Here is a 20856-nt window from a genome sequence, read left to right on the forward strand (position 1 = left end):
TCCATATGAGCCAGCCAACCCAAGGTCCTGTGCTCCAAAACCAATTATATCTCTTCTGAAGTTAATGAAACAAATTAAACAACTTTGCATTTCACCTTCAAAGGCCAATGCAGTAATTAAGTAATCACAGCTATTTCTGAGGCTTACAGCAGCATCAGCAAGAGAGCTAGATTTTAGTGAAAATAGAGGTCTTGTATTGATTACTGAGAAAGAAAACAGGCATTCCTTTCATTCTGGCACTGCCCAGCTCAGGTTCAGAAGAGTAGAAATAGAGTCTGTAGTGATGGATGTCATTAATAGAACTCGGCTACTTATTTTCAGTCTTGCTATTACATTATCTGCTGATTACAAATACCTGACCACAAATAGGGTCCAGATCTGCCCATAGGCAGCATTCCCCAACCCCACATAGCCTGCAATACATGCAAGTTAGCAGTGATCCCTGGGCAGTAAGCAGCACTTTTTTCATCCCTTTGGAAAGCTGGGTATGCATTCTACTTTATTTCTGTATTTTGCAGCAACTAAACCCATGGTGTTTGTAAACCAAAGCAGAATGCAGGAGTTAGAATTAGGGCTCACTACACAACTGCAGTAAAGCAGCTCTGTAACACATGCATTAACACGTTCCAGTCTTTTTTCTTATTCCTACCCCCAGTACGCTGGTGACTGATGAGTCACAAAGCTAAACAGAACTCTCCTTTCTGTCCATGTCTTCTTCCTCAATCTGTTCAAATCCCTCTCTCACTGGTTTCCCACCCTACTCTGTCCAGTTACCCAACCTTGTTTTCTTCTTCTCATTTCAAACGTCGCCTCCACATCTCCTCACCACCCAGAAAAATAACTGAGAGCAGAGGAGGTGCTACACATGGCCCAGGGGCAGCTGAGCACAGCAGGAGATAACAGTGTGGGTCACCTCCAGGCTGAGACAGCTGAGTTAAAGCACCATGACTCTTTGTAAGGCTGCTCTACACACGGCACAGTCAGCAACTGAATAAACCATGAACCAGATCTACTTGCAAAGTTCTCAACATCCCCCTCTCCCGCAGTCTTCAGAGGTCAAATCTGTTGAACGTGAAGCTGTAAGTTTTCAGCTGTCAACAAACACCTTCCAGCTTCCTCCCTTGCTGCACACCAACCCAGCAGCCCGTGTGCCCTCTGTGAAGCCAACCAAGCTCGCTGTGAATGATCCAGGCTCACTGCCACCCCACCTTCAGCTCATGTTTTTAGTGCTCCCTCCCTCACGTGTCTCTAGAAAGCCTACTCCACTCCTAGATAAGAGACTCGATATCATCTAGCTCAGCCACGATCCACAGTTAATACTGCTTCTCTTTCACAGTGGACCTCACCCAACCCACTGCAGGGGCACAGGAGAGCCCTACTGAGGCAAAAGCCTCGCAGCCAAGTTCTGAATACCAAACACGGCCACGCTGTGCTCCAAGTGACAGTACAGCTCTGTGTGCTGCTCCTCACGTGCTCCTGAGGAACGCACCTGGTGATGTAGAATTTGAAGTGTTACTCCAGTGAGACCTGAGGCGCCCAACTGGAAGCTGAGTTTTTGTAGCATCTTCACAAGTCTGTCAGGCTGAAGGTAACCCTAGAACAGCACTGGGAAAATAACTGTTCCTTCATCACCGTGCAAAGTGCTTCATAAAAAAAGCCATGCAGAACTCAGATATCTCACTAATAAGCGTGTCAGTAATTTATGAGGATGGATAAAAACAAATCCCTAACTCACAGTCTATTTAACAAGACTATTTAGCATCTCCTCTGTGAGAACACAAGTGTTGTACAGAGCAGTACTGCAGATCACTACTGAACCTCTGCAGTTTTCAATGAATATGTCAACAGGAACAAACTGGGGCCGTGTATACAACTCCAGTTCTGACACTTCTAAACTTCTGGGTGTTAGTTATGTAGGTTGGGTGCTGTCTGCAATAAGTAAAAACAAGTTGTTACAGAAAGGGAAATTCATTTCCAAAGCTGTTTTGCTTACACAGTCTGTGTGTTTCAGAAATACTTCATTTGGTGCTTAATAAGGCACAACAGTGAATGAAGCACACAGTCAAAGCATCCAACTTTCATTCAGGACCTATTCCTTTTTGGGGGGGTAAAACTATGTTATGTGAGAAATAAAAGCTTCCCCAGTCTCCATCATGCCAACGATGGTTCACAAAGCAGCCAATCACAACAGCCACCTTCAGAACTCTGGGGATGAACATCACCAACACAAACGATCTCATGGGGGAGGAAATTAAACTCCTGGTTAGACTGTGCTTTAAACTGCATTTGCCAACATTGCCTTAAAGAAAGCAGCTCACCCTCCCCCTCACCAACACGTCGCACCCAGCTTACCCCTTTCCCTGTATCCCCTCAATTCATACAAATATTCATCTCCGCTGAAGCCAGGCTGACATTAAGAGCACAGCCTGAGCCTGTATCAGTTTCCAAGCCAGTGAGTGGCCACAGGAATTGTTATGCTGACAAAGGGGTGCTTCTTTTAGCAACTATACTGGCACAAAGTGGAAACACAGCACAAATGAGGCCAATATCCAATCTCTTTTACACAGTCAGAAATGAGGCTCCAAGTGGTCAGGCACTGGAATGGGCTCCCATAGAGGCTGTGTAATCCCCATCCCTTGAGCTTTCCAAAACAGCTCAGCAGTCTTGAGCAACCTCATCTAACTTACAAGCGTGATCCACTCAAAAGAGCAGCTGGCAGGAGGTCTCTGGGTTGCAGAAGTCTCTTTTGAACAGAGGCACCCTAAGCTATCACAGCATATTTAAGAATAGCTGTTACAGATCCAGGCTGCATAATTCCCTTACCCCCAGAAAGGTGTGGACAATTTTACTCATGCAGAAATAGTAAAAGGTGCAGGTTCTGCTCAAGGTTATTCAGTGGAAAGCCAATAACTCCCACAAGCCAGAACCCATGCAGAAAACCACATCTTATGGAAGACATTCTAAATAGCCTTCTGCAAACCCACACACACCCCTAGTAAGTAATGTACAAAAATCTGTCCAGTACTGTTGATGCTCCATCGCAAAGACTTCCCTTTAAGGCCTGTGACAGATGAGACAGCCTGCAGTCCATTCAGACTGCATGACATGCTCTGAGAAAACCTAACATTGATTTGCTCTGTGCAATAAACCAGCAACAATTTGAATAAGCAGTAACTTACAGAGCCACGTCATTTGCTTTCAAGTAGAGGGAAGATTCAAGTTTCCCCCTGCTTTCAACTAGATTTCTCCAAATCTATCTCCAAAGTATTCTTTCTGTTTCTCTCCCTTCAAATCCTTGGCTTTCCTTTCTTCATAAATTCATCCCAACTCAATATCTGTTTCTCCAGAAATTCAAGCCTTGACATAGGAAGACTGACAGCTCTGAGCATCCTAGTGCTTAGTGTTATGCAGCAGGGAAGTAGCAGGAGGTGCTGCTAAGCCAGAAAATGCACCCTGAAAGCTTTCAACCTGTGGTACTCCTGGAGAAAGGTGTGCACACACCAGCACAGGTGAGAGCTACCTACTTGCCTGACAGTAAAGTTAAGTAAGTACTTCACTGCAAAGTGCTCCAAGTGCTCATAGTAATAGATATTTGAGCCCATTCACGTGTAACTAGCAATTGGATGACAGGGAACAGCTTTGCATGGCAACAGGGGAGGTTCAGGTTGGATATTAGGAAAAATATCTTCTCTGAAGGAGTGGCCAGGCGCTGGAATGGGCTGCCTGAGGAGGTGGTGGAAGCACCATCCCTGGAGATGTTGAAGAAACAGTCAGATGTTTTACTGAGGGATGTGGGTTAGTGGGAAATATTGGTGGTGGGTGGATGGTTGGACTGGAAGGTCTTGGAGGACCTTCCCAACATTGGTGATTCTATGATACTATGCAAGCCAGTTCACACATACTAGTATTAAAGACTGCATCTGATAGGAAACAAGTCCATCGTTCATGCTAATGAAATACCTTTAGGAAACTGGGATTTACTGCATCAGAAAGTTTTGATACTGTTTCTAATAGTAATTCCTGCATAAAGCCTATTATCTCACAAAAGTTAAATAGCTGACATGAAATGGAAATGCCATCGCTAGGTGTTCGTTTCAGCCACTAAAGAGAAAATGGTTGATCAAAGATGCAAGGATTTCATTACAGCTCATCGTTAATTAATTTTATTATTTTATTTTCAATAGAATTTGGTAGAACAATAAAGAAAGAGAAGATTTCCCAACTTACAGGAATATTATGGTCCTTTCTTCCTTTATGGGAGGAAGCAACGTGAGCAAGGTACTGAATAACCTTCTTAGTGTTCTCAGTCTTCCCGGCACCAGATTCGCCTCTGCAAAACATTTTAAACATTTTCCTCAAAATTGATTTTTCAACAGTTTGTCAATGCTTTGATAATGACAACCCCCAGTCATTCCATTCACAGCTCAAACTGTGCAACAGAACTTCAGTAACCATCTACAACCAAAACCCCGGAGTTTTGCAAGGAGCTGCAAAGTATTTGTTTAAAATGCCTCCTTCATCCTAAAGATCTCCTCAGCATTAGGATGTTGATACAATATGTAACATTTGTTTGATTAAAAGCTTCTGACTAGATGCCTGAATTCCTATGGTACTGTAAGTAATGAGAAACAGACCTGTTCTTTGCCCAGAGACAGATTTTTTTCCAGACTGCAAATACATACATTTAAACTATTAAACATTTAGTGCATCTCGTATTCCAGGACCTGGTGATGAGAATTACCAAGCTGACGGAAACTCTCAACATCTCCAGATGTTTCAAAATACAGCAAGGCACACTTTGAGCACTCAGACTCTCCACGGCTCCTCTCAGTCTGTGAGCTGGCTTCAAACACACTTGTAGCCACGGGGCTACATCCATTCATTACGAAATGAACTGGTGCAGAGAGGTACGGTGCTCCCATCAATAGAGGCAGCTGACATACTGTTATTCTTAAGACAGATTGAAAGCAGAACATCAGAATGCACTGGAAGGTCTCCATATGGGGTACCCTAAACTCAACTGCCTACACAGTACAGGCAGAGCTTTGGCCAAGCCCACAGCACAGCAAACACAAATGATGCTATGGACTGTTATTTTAAATAAATCCACTCACAGAGACTACCAGGTCTGCCTTAATGATGCAACTGGCTGTTAATCACTGCAAAGAGATTTCATGTCAAGTGCAACAGGGACTCACATGTCAAGAACAGCAAACTAAAAGGCATTTTGTTACATGGTGTTGCACTGAAAGAGCTGAAGCTCTTCTGTCATTGAATGGTGGTTCCCAGCATCCAGAAAGCAACCAGCTCTGAGAACCGCAAGGATACATGCTGCCTGCCTGCAGGTTTCTCACTTGAGGTTTTTAAATGGAAACTTATTTTCCTAGGGGGATCCAAGTGCATCCTTCTGCAGCCTCCATAAACCCCTTCCTAACCAAGCTGCACGTGTTGGTTTTGCGGCAGTGTGTCCTCCTGGTATTGGATACCTCCAAATCAGGTCAGGTAGGCAACTCGGAAGCACCCTACCTCATGTTACACCCAACATCTACAAAAATGGGACAACACAGCAGCTGAAACTGTAGCTTTGCATATGCAGACAACATTACCCCATGTTTTCATAGAGAATGGATTCCATCCACCCTCCATCCCCTCACATCACAGGCGCCACACAGAACTGCGCTGGGAGAGATGACCTTGTGGTAGCAGGCAGGAGGTGAGCACTGCTCCACCAGCAGGCCAGGAGCAGCCCAGTGCCTGAGCAAAGCCAGCCTGGAAGAGCAGCGTGAAAGAGCTGGGTGGGAATGCTGGGGTCACTCTGCCTGTTGGAGCTGGCAGAGCTGTGTTAGCTGAGAGCACTGCACCATGCGAGGGGGATGTGCAGCACAGCCTGGGGGTCACCCAGGGCACTTGATTGCAGTCGTGGCAGCCACCACCTACTGCCACCCCACTGCTGCAGACCTTCATCATGAGAAAATGAGTATAATTGCACAATAACACCATAAGAACATGTAGAAATCACTGGCACTGGACTACTGAAAAACATTTAGGAGACAGGGGGAAGTCCCTCAGGACTCACCGAATAAACCAGCTGTGCTGGATGCATGCAATACAAAAAACCTTGGGATGTATAATCTGAAGAGCTGGTTACAAAGACTGCGCTGAGAATTAGCTAATGGGTAACCAGGTTCCCTTTCTGCCAAGAAATCATCAATACCCAGCACAGAAGCTGAGTACCTTGGGACTGCCACAAGGGAAAATACATGGGGTTCTGCTGAATTTAAAAGAAAGAGGGAAAAAAAGGAAAGTTCCATTTCTACCCAGCGAGACGTCACACAGAAAGCTGCAAAACTGTAACAGATAATCATGAAGATTGAGAAGGAAAAAGTAAACCTCAGATGCCCATGGTTACTTCTCACTTTTGCTTTATTTCTTCCCCTTTATTTAGCTTCCCCTTGATCGTGGTGGCGAAGCTGTGTTAATATAAACTGTACCAGCACGTAACAGAAGTAAATAAGCACAGCCAAACGTTTACACTTTGTAGCAATACCATTTGTTCTTACTGTCATCAGAGCTTGGAAACACACAGTTAGCTGGGACTTTAGAGCTTAACAACCTACTACAAAAGCAATGTATTAAGTTTTAAAAGATGAACCAGATGAAACACCTAGTGCAAAGAAAATAGCACAGCAAGCACAGCCCAGATGTCAGCCTTCAGAAGGACAGCACGCAGCTTTAGGAGCCCACTAATCACTTCTCTGGCATACACACAGCATAGGAAGGTCAAAAGCTTGTGATACATTCCTTTTGTTAAAAAGCCTTTAGATCTAATAGTGATTTTTAGAGGTCTTTATACGAGCTCTCATTCAAAAGCAATACTGATGGATGTTATCATCCTCCTTCTCCTCTTCTGGGAGCTTACAAATATGCCAAATATTTCCTGCAAGATACCAAGCTAGATAGCTCTGCTGCCATGCACTCTAGAAGAATTAGAAGATTTAGGATGAAGTCCTCTTCATTTATAGAAATAAGGACATCTGCATACTTTAGATCCTTCCCTGAAAGTCAAACACATAAATTATACACATAAATTAAAGCCTTCTACCTCTACCAACCTGCCCAAAAAAGGTAAACTTTCAGTAACGCTATGTACAATATTTATGGAGTAAGTGGTATCACAAAGCTAAAGATTAACTTTTTTCAAAACCTTGTTTTAATACAACTCAATTAATATGTTACCATAAATTAAACAATGAAAGCCCTTGGCTGAGCTCCTAGCCTTACTTCAGTCAATGGCAGCATCACTAATGACTCCAGCAGGGTCACCACTTCACCTCTTAATTCTGCCTTGATTCCATTATGAGCAAAAACAAGGTTTTGTGAGATGAATTCAACTCTCAGCTCTGACTATGGAGCATGCCAAGAAGCACATCAAGTGGAATCATCCAAGCAGACCATCTTTAGCAATGGCCTCCAGTCGGATGAGTAACACTGTGCCATTAATTAACTGAAGGTGCTATCCCTTGATGCAGACATTACAGATATGGTTAAGAAGCCTGACAGGAAAATTAATATAGTTTCTAGAGATAAAGCACTACAAAACAGCAAAGCTTTTTCTTTGAATAAGCATCGAACCTGCGTGGAAAAATTGGTAAAAACTGGCTAGCATGACCACTTCAAAGCTTCTGCATGATTTTAAACTCACTGGATGTAAACCTGCTGTCATTTTCAAGAAGGGAAGTACTCTTCAGGCAAATTCATCTCAGCTACAATTTGGTTGGTAAAAAATCAGTGATGAGCGACTGAGTTCTCAACCAGCTGCACTATTTCCACCCCCCCCAAAGCTGCTACTTCCACTACACAAGCTTTAGGTTAAAGGCATTTCTTCTGCTAGACAGACTGACATTGAGAAGACAGGCAAAGGAACACAGTGAGAGATGAGCCGCTAGTCAGAAAGCAAGGGGGCAGCATGCAGGAGAGAGGCAGAGATCTGAGTTCCAGGAGAGCAGTGAGCAGAGCCTATAGCAGCAGCAATTACACCAGCAGGACAACTTGCAGCTGTGAAGACCTGTGCCAAGGGGAAACACTGTTCTGAAGGAAAATCAAACTGAAGCAGCCGCTCATCTTGCCCAGCAGCTTTGACACAAGGTGACCTTGTGTCAGTGCAGCACAGGACCTCACCAGCATCTCATCCTGAAGTTCCAGCTGTTCCACCTGCAGACCAGGTGTGAGGCAGCATCTGTGAGATGCAGCACTGCCAGTCACACAGGACAGGAGTGCACACACACACACACACACACACACACACACACACACACAAAGAAAGCTTTGAAATTCAGAGGTTTCCCCTCGCTTTGCTGCCCACACACCAAGTTCCTGCTGAACAAAAACATTTGTGAAGCGTTTGAAACATATTTTGGGTGATCAGATCAAATGTGCCAAACACATCCCATTACCAGTCATCCTTCCATGATTCAAAATACCAAAGAACTAACCAAAGAGGTCAGCACACTGGGAGCCTGGATCGAAACCTTTCTCTTGCCCAAAGAGTTTCAGTGTGTCAGTTCTGCTCAGGGATGGGCAGCTATGTGGAAGCAGAAGGTGCTCCCGGCTGAATGCTTGGCAGAAGGAGCAGCAGTTCTCCTCAGCAAGCAATTTCACAAGCCGTGCTGCTCAGAAGTCCTGCAGGCAGCGGCGCTTCGCTTCATGCAAAGAGGCCCAAGGCACCCAAGCATGGGAGCACACACGTAAGTGACTGCGCAAGTAAGAGGCCCAACAACAGGCCTTTGTGCTCACAACAATGGCTGCAAAGAACAAAAGAGACTTATTCTCAGACACAACCGAGTAGATCTTCTGCCAGTTATAAACAAACAGATATTTACAGTGGAGACCTGCAATTACAAGAATGCCTTAATCACTCTACTAATTCTCTGTAATGAAGAGGTGTAAGTGATAGTTTGGACTAGCACAGAAGAGGCATTAACAGGCTTTGCTGTTTACAAGGCTGTTTTACAGCTCCTCCATTCCCCTTTAGATGCTTCTCATCATCTCAACACCAGTTGTCTGGGGAATGTTACAAGCTGGACTGTGGCCAGAGGTTGTATACAAAAATGCTTGGTATTTGCTGCTGTTGTCCTTTAATAAGCAGCCTCTATTCCCTCCACACCCCACCACTCCTCCTGAAGCCAATTCAGATTAGATATCCTTGTATGGCTGCAAGCATCTGCTAAATGAGTGTTTATCGAGCCTAGTCTCAGTTTTGAGAATACCGTAGGCTTGTGGTAAGATTCTCATATTTAGAATCTATTAGATTCAGAAAAGTGCAATGTGGCACATTTTCATGTTTGAAGTTCCAAAAGCTGCCTTGCAGTTAAAGACAACAAATCCAGGAGAGGTTTGAATATTTCTCATATTCCTAATATACCACAGAAGAAATTTCTTCATCTTGGTCATCAGCCTCCAACGGCCTGGCAGCTCTTCTATTTAACATTAACAGAATAATATCCAAAGAAAAACAATAAAACTTCCCAAAACTCCAGCAGCTGCAGCTTCTCAAGACAGAAAAGCCTGCACAGCTTCTCATCACAATTTCACATCCTACCTCACTGTATGAGTTCTTGTTTCAGCATACACACAGCATGAAGTTATACTACTTTTTGTAATTGATTTCTTATGGATGCTAGGCCTACAGTGAACCTCTAAGCCAGAAGAAACATCAAATTGCTGGCACTGCCTGTATTTGGTTCCTTAAAAGATGGAGTATGGGCATGTGGGTGAAAAGAAGAGGGTGGAATGAAGTAACAGTGAGAAAGAGAATGCACACTGTTCTACACTTTAACGTAAACTTCCACACCAAGACCAAAAATTCGTCCGTATCAGCAAGTCTGGATTGGAGAACTGAACAACCACCACACCAGTTGGCAATGTGAGTAATGCTCTCCAGCCTCCATGTTAGGCAAAGGACACGATGTCCTGCTGACACAAGCATCCAGAGAAAGCAGCAGTGTTTTTCCACTCCTGGTGTGGAGTCCAACTTTGAGAAGAGATTACATACCATCAGTTTATGCAAAGCTCATCTTTTGGGGATGACAGACCACAAAGTCCTCACACAATGTCAGCAGATCGTTAGGTTGAGTGAGGTAGCCTCCAAGTAACCCTGCTATCTTCAGAACGGTGAGATGCTAGCAAGAGGCATGCCTGGAGAGCCATCCATCAGCCTAGCCTTTACAAACACTGCCCATGTACGTGTGCTGTCACACAGATGTGACCAGCCTCTACCAAATGCTGAACCACCCTGCACTGTTAGCCACTGTCACTCCTCCAGCAAAGTGTGAGTCCTCAAACGTCTACATACTGTCTAAGATCAAGAAGTTCTTAACACAGCTACAGAAGCCACTTAACTAGAGTGTTAGACATTACACTAAGTAATCACCTTTGCAGTTTCACGACAGCTTTAGATGTGTAGTTATTTACTTCATTGACTGCATGAAGATAACTGCAATTCCAGAGATTCCCCAGAGAAGAAACAGATTGGAATTTCTTAAAGATCCGGACTTACAGTCAAGACATTCCAAAAGAGCACTCCTGATTGTCAAGAGGAAAAGGGCATCTGTCCTGGCAGTCTGAGTGAGACTCGGTACAGTGCCATTCCAGCTGCATTGAGAGCTGACCTGGATCCTTACAACAGGGAACAAAATTATAGCAAACTGCATCACCTGGAAGTAGGGACAAAGGTGAAGATGCTGACCAGGCAGACCTTCAGCAAGCCACACGGGGGACCTACCTCCATGATGCACATAAAGACAGCTAGGGTCAAGGCAATGGGAGAGAGGAGAACGACGGACACACTACAACTCCCCGCCCATCCACGTGCACAAGCAAGAGATCTTTCTCACTAGCTAGCTTAAATCACCCCTGGGGGAAGAGAGAAATTATTCTGAAGATCTTCAACTTTACTAAAGATTGGGGTCAGTCAGATGAATCAGGTCCTGAGATGACATGTCTGGGATGAGAAGACATCAAGCCTTTCATGAACTGCCAAAGGAGTTTCTGAAACCACCTCCAGTGTGGTTAAGACACACTCCTACTGTATTTATACCTGCCTTAGTTAAAGACCTGTAAAACCAGTGGCATGGCAGGAAAATGCCCAGTTTGTCTTTTCAATGCAGAAGCAGTAACGCAATAGAAACGAGTCCTGGACACTAATCCACACTTGAGAAAAACATATTAGATGTCCTTTTGGTCAGCCATACAAACAAGTTTGCCGTGGTCTTGCTGGAGGTCATTTCATACCCCACCTGACCAGTTGTCACGTAATGAGTTTAAAATGCAAACCTGATGAAAGAATACAGTTCTGTCCCGAAGGCCATGGGAGAACCACCTCTGGAGCAGTGCTGTAGTCAGCAGCTGTCCTTATAACCTACTTGTTCAAAAGATACATGCAAGGGAATATATGTGGTTTTGATGTGCTGCTTTTTATGTCTGTGTCCAGTTTGGAGAAAAGCACTAAGACAAATTATTTCAAGAAAAAGGTTAACCTGAACAGCAGTCTGTAACACCTACTAAGTTCTTCTGTAGTCAGCATCCAAATAGTGTTAATGGTTGGACAGCATTGCAAAGTCTTCTGGGCTGTGGTGGAAATATGATGCTCAAGAGCACGGAATACTTGTACCCAGTGACCAGCAGATCACGTCTCTCCGTTCTCAAAAGTCAAGATGTAACTGAATTTTATCTGGCCGCTTTGGAGGTTTGTTACCTTACCCTTTGTAACTCCGAGGCCACGTTAATAGCAATGTATATTTCTCTGTAATACATGTTCATTGGCACTGATCCTTTTAATGAGGATTTCTCTTTTGCATACTGCTCTGTGGGTACTTCAGTAAAAAAGTAAAAATAAATATGAGTTAAAGCAACAAGACAGCCAACAGAACCTGGAATCCCAGCTTCTGCCAGATGCTGTCACACTTCTACCAAGTTCAGCCTTGATTAGTATCTAACACACTGAATCACAGGTAGCAACACTTGTGTAGTATCATGGCACTAGCAGTTTCAATGTTACATTTTGCAATATCATTCCAGGGCAGTACTGAAATCCTGTCTTCTGCTGGTGCTGTTCATTAAGCAGCATGCCAATTGCCTAGAACCTAAGACATAGAACATGTCACAAGCCCCATATATTCCATGCTGAGCGCACTGCAGCAGATACAAAAGAGAATTCAATTGTGTTTTCAGTTCAGAAGGATCAAAAGCTTATGGTAACTCCACAGGTGAGACAGTAACAAAATTGAAGACTAGATTTTGAAGACTTTTCAATTTACAAATGAACAGATCAGACGTTCAGTAAATCCTGCAGCACTGTCATTCCAATCGCTGTGGTCTCAGCTGACCATATTGAGTGCAAAGTTCATGCACAGGCCCAAAGCCACAAAGCTACTTCAAAACAATTCACCTGGGGCAAGCATATGTTGAAGCACCCACATGAAGCATCCACAAACATGCAGAGAACAAAGCTTTTTTTTTTTTTTTGTTCCAGGATCTTATTTGTGCTTCGAGGGCTGTCTTGTACATCACATGTAAAATAGTTATCACAAAAACAAGTTCTACTAAGAGAAGGGACAAGAGAACGAGGCAAGTCTGTATTAGCTGACTGTGCCTTGACCTTAGCAACAGAATTGCATTTGCTTCTGTGTCCCTAGGCCCGTGCAGCTTGTATTTATAGTATCTATGGTTTGAAAGAGCATAGCCTTATCAGCAAGACTGAAGACAGATCCTCTCGTTTGGTAGTCAAGGTTGTTTCACAGGAGGTAGGTGGAAGATCTGAACTTCATGTCAGTGAACAAACTGTACCTAGCAGTTAGTCAGGCAGTTAAACAGAACCTTCCCAGCAGTCAATCTCACCGTCGAGCTATTTCAGGAAGCAGGCATCCTCACCAACTATGGCCTCAAAGCAGCTGCTATGCACTGGCACAACGCATGGCCAACTGCTCACCCAGTCAAGGCAGGAGCATGCAGCTACCACATCCTCCCTGCTCCACTCAGATAATGGAGTATATCCAAGTTATAGCCAAGACAGCTAATTGCAAGCAGCTTCAGCACAGCCATGGTGTGGTTTCACAACACACAAACCAGTCAAACTAGCTGGCTGCTACCAACTGTGACATTTCCCTGTTGCCTTCCTTCCTCACGTTCATCCCTCCTTCACGCACTGCTGGCCGGAGAAGCGAGCAGATGGAAAGCAGCGTTCTGTGGTCAGGGTGGTTTTCTGCTAGCTTACCTCCCTAAACTGCCTTATGATGGAGCACCAGCACACAGTGCTAACTTAAAAGGCAGCACAAACACAGCATGTGAAAGGAGGTGAGACTGGATCACCCCTTTCAGCAGCAGCCCAAGGACAGACCAACTCAGCAGTGCCATAAGGCAGACCGTGCAGCACTTGCATTGCTCTGCTACCCCGGCCTTCATGGCCAGCTCCCCGTCACACTTACACTGGAGCTGGAAACCTGCTCCTGGGTGGGGCAAATTCAGGCACCCACACAGAAGCGAAGAAGGAAATCTTAGCATCAGCTTGTCCAGAGTTCTCTTGTTTGAAGCAAGTCAAAGGCGCTGCTGCTGCTCAGCAGGGTTTCAAGACCAGCACTGATTCATGCTTCCCAAGGCACTACACTGAGAGCTGTAACAGGGCTCTCTGACAGACACACACATTTCGGGAATTCTCTCCGATTCATGCATCTTGACTGACACTTTTGAAACTGCAATTCTTCAGTGCCACACACACCTGTAAGAACTCTCAATAAGGAGAATTAATTATTAAGAGTATCTCCCTACACAGAACACCACTTCATCCTGCCTTTAACAGCTACCTGCTGCTTGTCAAGGCAGAAGACCAAGTTGTAACAACCACAGCTTTAATCAACAATGTTAACCTGAGACCTTCCCCTCTCTCACCAAAAACTTCCAGAAGTGCCCAAGTGAAAAGCAGAGCTCACTTACGTGCAGAGAATGGATTGGTCCTCACGGTCTGCAAAAAACAAGAATGAACAGGGTTAGTTTTGCCTCTGTTATCCTGTAATTTGCAAGACAGTTTGTTTTAAATGAACATTTAGACATTCAACTTTTCAGCTTAACAATTTAAGGACAATCTCAAACTATTTTTAGTAAGATGCCTTCAATAATTTAGTTCTCACACACACTGCTCAGCAAACAACACATCTGACATTCAGTTTACGATGTCATGAAATCAGGATTTTGCTTTAATGCAGACTACGAATGTTCTTAAACACTTTCAGACAAAGCTGACCTTATTCCTTTTGTTCTGTGTGCACCTTTTCAGAGATCCACTGGATAAAGCATTTAAAATACTAAAGTATTAATCAAGAAAGAAAACAGTTCAAGTACACAATGCTAATGACCAGAAATAACTACTTGGAAATAGCACCAGCATCTTTAGCAAGCAGAAGCTTTCCCCTTTAGCTTTTTATTCTTTTTAATTAACATGCAAGCCTAAAGTGCTTCCATAATTCAGCTCATTCACTAAAGACTTGTCAAAAGGACAGCCAGGGAAATACTGAACACAGCTGAGCTCTACAATACAGTGCAGCTTCTGTGACACCCGCTGCTGCGCTTACGACCTTTGGAAAGAATGCCTGAAGACAGGTCATACCCTGCAAGAGGTATTCCATAATTACAGGGTCTTAACAGAATATATTTCATCATGCACTCTATATTAAAAGTTCTATAATCAAAACATCCAAGTATACCTGCAGAAAGTAAAGCATTGCATTGCAGTGAAGGATGTTCTCCTCCCTCTTTGTGCCCAAGTTTTTCAGTGAGCTCAACATTTCTTTCCTTAAGTTTCCAACAAAGTTTTGCTGCTTTTATACCTTCAGACGTTCATTACTTACTCCAAAAGAACACAGCTGCCTCCTGAGAACTGAGACCTTCCACTTTACAGTAACTCAAAGTCAAGCTTCATTTTATCTTCTGTGGATGTAAAGCTACAAGCTGGGCTCCCCACTGACCCAACCCTTACCCATTCTCTTTGACCATGAGCTGTGAAGGAGCCCAGGAAGGGAACAACCAGCAGGAGAACCACCACAGTTCCCTCCAGGACACAGGTTTCAGTCCCACACTAGGAGCACACAGCCTCAGTGGCTGCGAGGCACCTTCCCCACGTGCCTGATTGATCTGAAGTAGATCTGTATTTGTGCATACAACCTCAGTGTTTGTGACTATTTCTGGTGAGCGTGTAAACCATTTTAGATAGTTTCAAAACAGGTCCAGAGAAACTATTCTTACACTGAGCTGTAAGGTACTGCTCAACTCTGCAGCCAGCATGAAACCAGGCACCTCACCTATGAGGTGAGCCAAGCTCAGGATGCTGTTGTGAAACAGCAGGTGTTAACACATAATTACAGCCTCAGCCAGCACTCAGGACCAGCAGGTGACCACACTTCCCCCAGAAGCTGCCCACATTCAGGAAGGCCTCGTCCTCAGCCTCCCCGCTGCCCAGCAGCACAAACTCAAGCTGCAGAGCTGCTGCGGGGACAAAGCAAGGGGCTGGGATCAGTGTTGTGGCAGCTACAGCAGGCTGTGGTGCTAGGCATGTGTTCTGTCTCCTTCTCCTAGCTTTGCCAGTATTCACGTCAGCAGTGCCACAAAGCTGAGGGGGGACTGGGACAGCAGCCTGGGCCACACTGAGCTGCAGGTCTATTCAGGCACCTCAGCATAGAGCTGCACAACTCACAGAGGCGGGGGGAGAGCTGAGAGCCCCTTGTGACAGCAGCTCCAAACTGCCTTCAATGGCCAGTACAGACAAAGCAGCCAAAGAAAGCAGAACATTGCTATTTTAATGAGTATATGAATAGAACATTTGGAGGACACAGATTCAAGGACTCCTGCAGGCAGATGCTGCTGCACAGTATTACAGCTATACCAGAGGCCTGGGACTGCACCACCAGCAACTGGTGGACTTTTGTGTTCTCACTGAAAACATTAAAGCACACAAGGATTTGCACTTCAACGTCCTGTAACTACGTGCTCAGAAAGAACAAAAGATACCAGTGATTCTCCTACCTGTTGCACAGACAGCAACTAATATTCAAACAGTTCTGAATAGGAACACGAGCCAAATTATTAGAAGGGGGAATGAAGGGATTCAAGAAGTGGTGGTATTGCTGACATGAGTGCTGACACCTGGCCTCCTACACGTGCCTGGTATGCAGCAGCTCCTGTCCAGAGGCACCAGAAAGAAGGCTGAAGGCTGTGACTGCAGGAAATAAAAGCTGGCAGCAGGCAACAGCAGTAGGAGAACAGCAGAAATATTAAGAGTGTGGTCTATAAAATTCTGTGTTCTTCTGGCTTTGATAGAGGGCAGCTGCTCTTGCAAGCTCCATCAGAAATAACTTTCAGGTACCGGCAGGAGACAGAGCCCAGAGCTCCTGCAGTCAGACAGGCCTCGGGGCTGTCAGCTCCAAAGGGAAAGAGGAGCAGCTCCAACCCAGCCTGCCTCCAGGCAGCACCATGACTGCAGAACTTCACTGGCATCTCCATGCCAGCACAGCCAAGGTAACACAGCACCAGTCAGCTCCTCACTTAGAAGAAACTGCAGAGTGAATGCAAAGTTAGTATCCTGAGTGGAGTGCAAAGGTAGCATTTCCCGACTGTAGTATTAGCAATGACGTTTTCTAAAGAGGTAATTCAGTTTTCCCTTTTTGTTTTCCCCAAAATAACTTCTCCACAATGCTGTCACTGCTGTTTGTCAAAAAAGATTCCTCTGAAGAACAGCTCTTCAGTTTATCACTTCTTAACCAGCCAGGAATACAGGTAGCGCTTGCCCTGAAAACAAAACCAGTTTGGCAGAAAGCAGTGAGCACAGGTTACTGCTTTGTACCATTCCACGTTTTAGCTGTGGGTTTACCACACAGAGCTCGTGCTCACAACAAGCTAGGCAGTATCAATGAGTTTTTCATCCTAAAGATTATCTAAAAGTCCAGGCAGCTGCAGGTATCCTAACCTTACCAGAAACCTCAGCAAGTGCACAAAACCTCTTCCATTTTCTATGTCCAGGAACCTGCACAGGCACATGTCACAAGGAAGCTGCCAAGCTCTGCAGTATGTTATTCCAAATTCATTCTCCTGTGTCCATCTGGACACAGCAAAGGGACTAAGAAAGAACATTCATTTGCAGTTCATTTGGTTTAGCTTTCCCCTCCCCAAATAAAGCAGTTCACTTAGGGTCTTGATTTCAAAGCAGCTGGTTCCTTCCTAAAGAGCTGGTCCCGTAGAGCAGTCTAGCATCTGTTTGGCCGTGTTTTGACAGAACTGAACCGCTGGGAACTCATCTGGGGCATGGAAGCACCACCACTTTATTGTGCTTACATGTGAAAATATTTTCACCAGGCTGTGCTGTTTTCTGTGATTCAATTTCAACACAAAGTGCAGCACTCAGCCCACAGAACAGATTATTATTATGACAGAGAATGAGATCTACCATCCGTTGCAGTGATTTTAATAGCCTTTGCTCTTGTTTGTTTGTTTTTAAAGCTGAAGTGGTTGTTCATGGAAACCTGTATACGTTATGAAAACAAATTTCCTTCTAAGTCTTGTGATTCTTAAAAACAGGCCCAAAACTATCATCTCTCCAGCAAGGCCTTCATGAGATAACATCTCACACCACCACGAGACAGAGACTTGCAGAAATATGCAAAGAGTAAACTCATGCAACAAATCCCATGGCGTATGCAGGCAAAATTCCAGGAGCAAAAAGCAGAACGAGTTTGGCTATGAGCTCCTCCAACCTTTATAGCAACTGAGACAGGGAATACAAGTCACTCAGTTTCATCAATAGGACGAGCAAGTTTGGCATTTCCACGGCTCCATAGGCTTTCTGTCTGGAATGATGGATACTCTGGACAAAGGCACAATGCATTCTGAGCACATGATTTACCAGATAATTTTAGCAAGGAGAAGCATCTGTGAGACAGGGTCAGTAACACTTTCTTCTATCAGTACCTGCCAGATAACTTCTGGTTTCTTTGGAAAATCCTCCCCTTCTGCTGCAGCAGCTCAGCTCCTGCCGCCCCAGCAGCTCTGGGTGCTGCTCTGCTCCCAGGTGGAGGCAGCTCAGCTCACTAATCAAAGGCACTCATTTAGCACAAAGTCAATTTAATTGAGATGGATATAGGCACAGGGACAAGCAAGCAGTACGAGGGGATGAAGAAGAGAGCAAGTTGTTGACTCAGTTTGACCCACATCACAAGACCAACCCTTTGTTATTAAACAAACAGTGAAGTCCCATGGGAATCTATCACTCCAGAGGGCTGCAGCTTGGATTTAAATATATCTCAAGGTCTCCAAACAGCACTGAAGGTCGTAACATTCAAGCTGCATGGAAAGCTTACTACAGTTTTTCTAATTAGAAATACAAGTTCCAAAATCATACAGAGCCTAAGAATAAAAACAAAATTTAATTATCTGCTTGCCAATATTTCTACAAAATAACACGTCCTTCTGAATGGAGGAATTACGAAGCACAAAGACAACACAGTCTGACATTAGCCTTGGGCTAAAGTTCCCCTACTGCTGGAGATAACCTGAGCTGCTGCCAATGCCTCTGCTTCCCCTGCTCACATCCCCCAGTCCATTCCACTTTGGACCAGCAACCAAACGTCCAAGTCCTGCCAGTTCAAGCAGCTGAGCCAACCAATGGAACTTCACTTTCAAGCTGCTCAGCACCCTGACCAGCCTGTGCCACAGCACTGCTGCATTGAGTGCACAGAAGGCATGGAACCACCCACCCCACCAGCAGCCTGTGCACTGCACTCTCCAAAGCCACCAGGACACTCAGTGCTCAGTTCTGTGCTGCTCCCAGCCAGAGGGCTCCTGCCACCAGCTCCTCCATCCCAAGCATGTCTGCACTGCACATCAGGGGCTGCGCAAGCAGACATTTTATCCTACCAAAATATATCTATAAAAGGAAAGAGAGCAGCCAGCACAAGGCAGATGTGGCAACGTAGAGCAAGTCTTTCCCTCTGGGAGCAGCTGATCGTTACATCAGTTGCAGACACCAAACTATTCAGAGTCTGGAGGCATCAGGCACTGAAGCACTGGTATCACTATCGGGTCTCCTCTTCCCCTCCATCCAGAAGCTGACTCTCACTCCCAAGGCAAGAACCAAGTGCTGTGTTTAACACCTGACTGATGCAGGCTGCAGCCCTGGTAGGAACCACCTTGTCCAGTGCTGAACAGATCAAACTCTGAAGCAAAGGAGAAACACCAGAATACAAGGACAAGAATGACAGTTTTGAAAGCTATTATTTCCCCTAAAACCCCTAAACTTACTTCACTCATCTCACTGAGTATGAGGACAACAATTGGCACCTCCTCAAACAAAGCTGTTGCTTGGCTGCCAAACATTTGCAATATTTTCCTGTATGAAAAATCTATCAATATAAACATTGGGATCTATTTTTTACTACACAAGTATAGAAAATCAAAAGGTTTGAGAGTTTGGATAGAGAAATGTTTTATTCCTCCCTTCCCTTCTGTCTCCAAGTTATAAAAGGATTATCCCCCCTACACACACCAGCCCTAACCAACCCCTGCTAACTCTGGGTAAGGTTCCAGATGTGCATTAAACGCATTTGTTGGGTAATTGGTTCAGGCAGGATGTTCAGAAAAGCCACTGCTCCAATCTAGAGTCCGCCTACAAAGGAATTACTGTATTTTAACAGAGCAGCTTTTCTTAAAAGCATGCCTTAGTTCTGCTGTGCTCACACTATGGTCATTCATAAAGTGGTAGAAGATAAGCAGAAAAGGAAGAATCTGTCTTCAAGTTTCCTAGAAATATTCACAAGCAGTGGCACTGAAGGACAGAAACCAAACTACAGAGCACAGCTTGTGAGCAAATGAATGCCCGCCCTCTGCAACTGCCTTGCTCCCCTTTACTACACTGAAGTACAGCAGCTGCCCAGATCTGCCTTTCCCAACTCAATTCACAAGAAAGGCAGAGCCATCCGGGGCCACAGCAAACTGCCCAACTAGAAAGCCAGGTTTTGAGCTATCATAATAACAAATACACATTCAAAACACTTCCACAGGCCTATTACCTGCTTCCAGAATTAATGCATCCCTCCCTGCTCTGAGATGACATTTAGTCACAGCCTTCATACAAACACTGACTGTCTTGCTATCCCTCCACCCTTTCCACACGTCCTTTCAGCATTTAATCCTTATTTAGGTAAGAACGTGAACAGAAGTGTGCAAGACAGCACGGCTAACTCCAGAGAAGAGGTGAAAGGAGACAAACATGGTTTTAACCTTTTCCCAAGTCCTGTTAAAGACAAGGCCACGCAGTGCTGCACTTCCACCCTTCAGCCTGCAGGAACCTACAGACAGGGGAACTGCTCTCCATTGCAGCTACGTCGAGTGTCATCTCTCCTCAGCGCCACACTCTTCCAGATGATCCATTTTAAAGCACCCCTCCTATTTATTTCTCCAGAGCATGATGATGGGGAAACAGAGGGATTACAATTTTAGATAGTACTTAACATTCAGGTGCCATGGTCCATAAACAAAGAAAAGCTTGGTTACCTGGCTGATTCCCTTGTTTGTTGTGGATGTTGGGTTTGGAAGCTCTGTTGGTATTTGTCCTCCACTGCAGAGCAGCAGGCTCAAATATCAGACAATTCCAAGAGATTTAAAATTTGAATTCCTGACAGGTTTTATGAAAGTGGGTCACTGCCTACAGCAGAGGGACCCTGCATCCACAGGGATTTTGCTGCTTAGGATTGATAGGATTGGGTCGTAAAGGAGACAGGTGGTCTGATAACTTGCCATTCTTGAACTCCAAGCTTTGAGTAA

The 20856-nt window shown here is 44.7% G+C and overlaps 1 protein-coding gene across 4 annotated transcripts in view; it reads right to left on the reverse strand.

Moving 5' to 3' along the window:
* The window catches only part of MYH10 (myosin heavy chain 10), a 93140-nt gene that overhangs the window by 46635 nt on the left and 25649 nt on the right, over window positions 1-20856 (reverse strand). For all 4 annotated transcript variants that reach the window (XM_042833368.1, XM_042833372.1, XM_042833369.1 and 1 more), the window contains 2 exons: window positions 13987-14014; window positions 4228-4330 (listed from right to left, as the gene is read on the reverse strand). In XM_042833368.1, coding sequence (XP_042689302.1) covers window positions 4228-4330; window positions 13987-14014 — 131 coding nt within the window. The remainder of the gene's footprint in view (window positions 1-4227; window positions 4331-13986; window positions 14015-20856) is intronic.

This window comes from Centrocercus urophasianus, unplaced genomic scaffold (genome assembly GCF_019232065.1).
Source record: "Centrocercus urophasianus isolate 14NV4802_14NV808 unplaced genomic scaffold, USGS_Curo_1.0 seq_41, whole genome shotgun sequence".
Taxonomy (NCBI): Eukaryota; Metazoa; Chordata; class Aves; order Galliformes; family Phasianidae; genus Centrocercus; species Centrocercus urophasianus.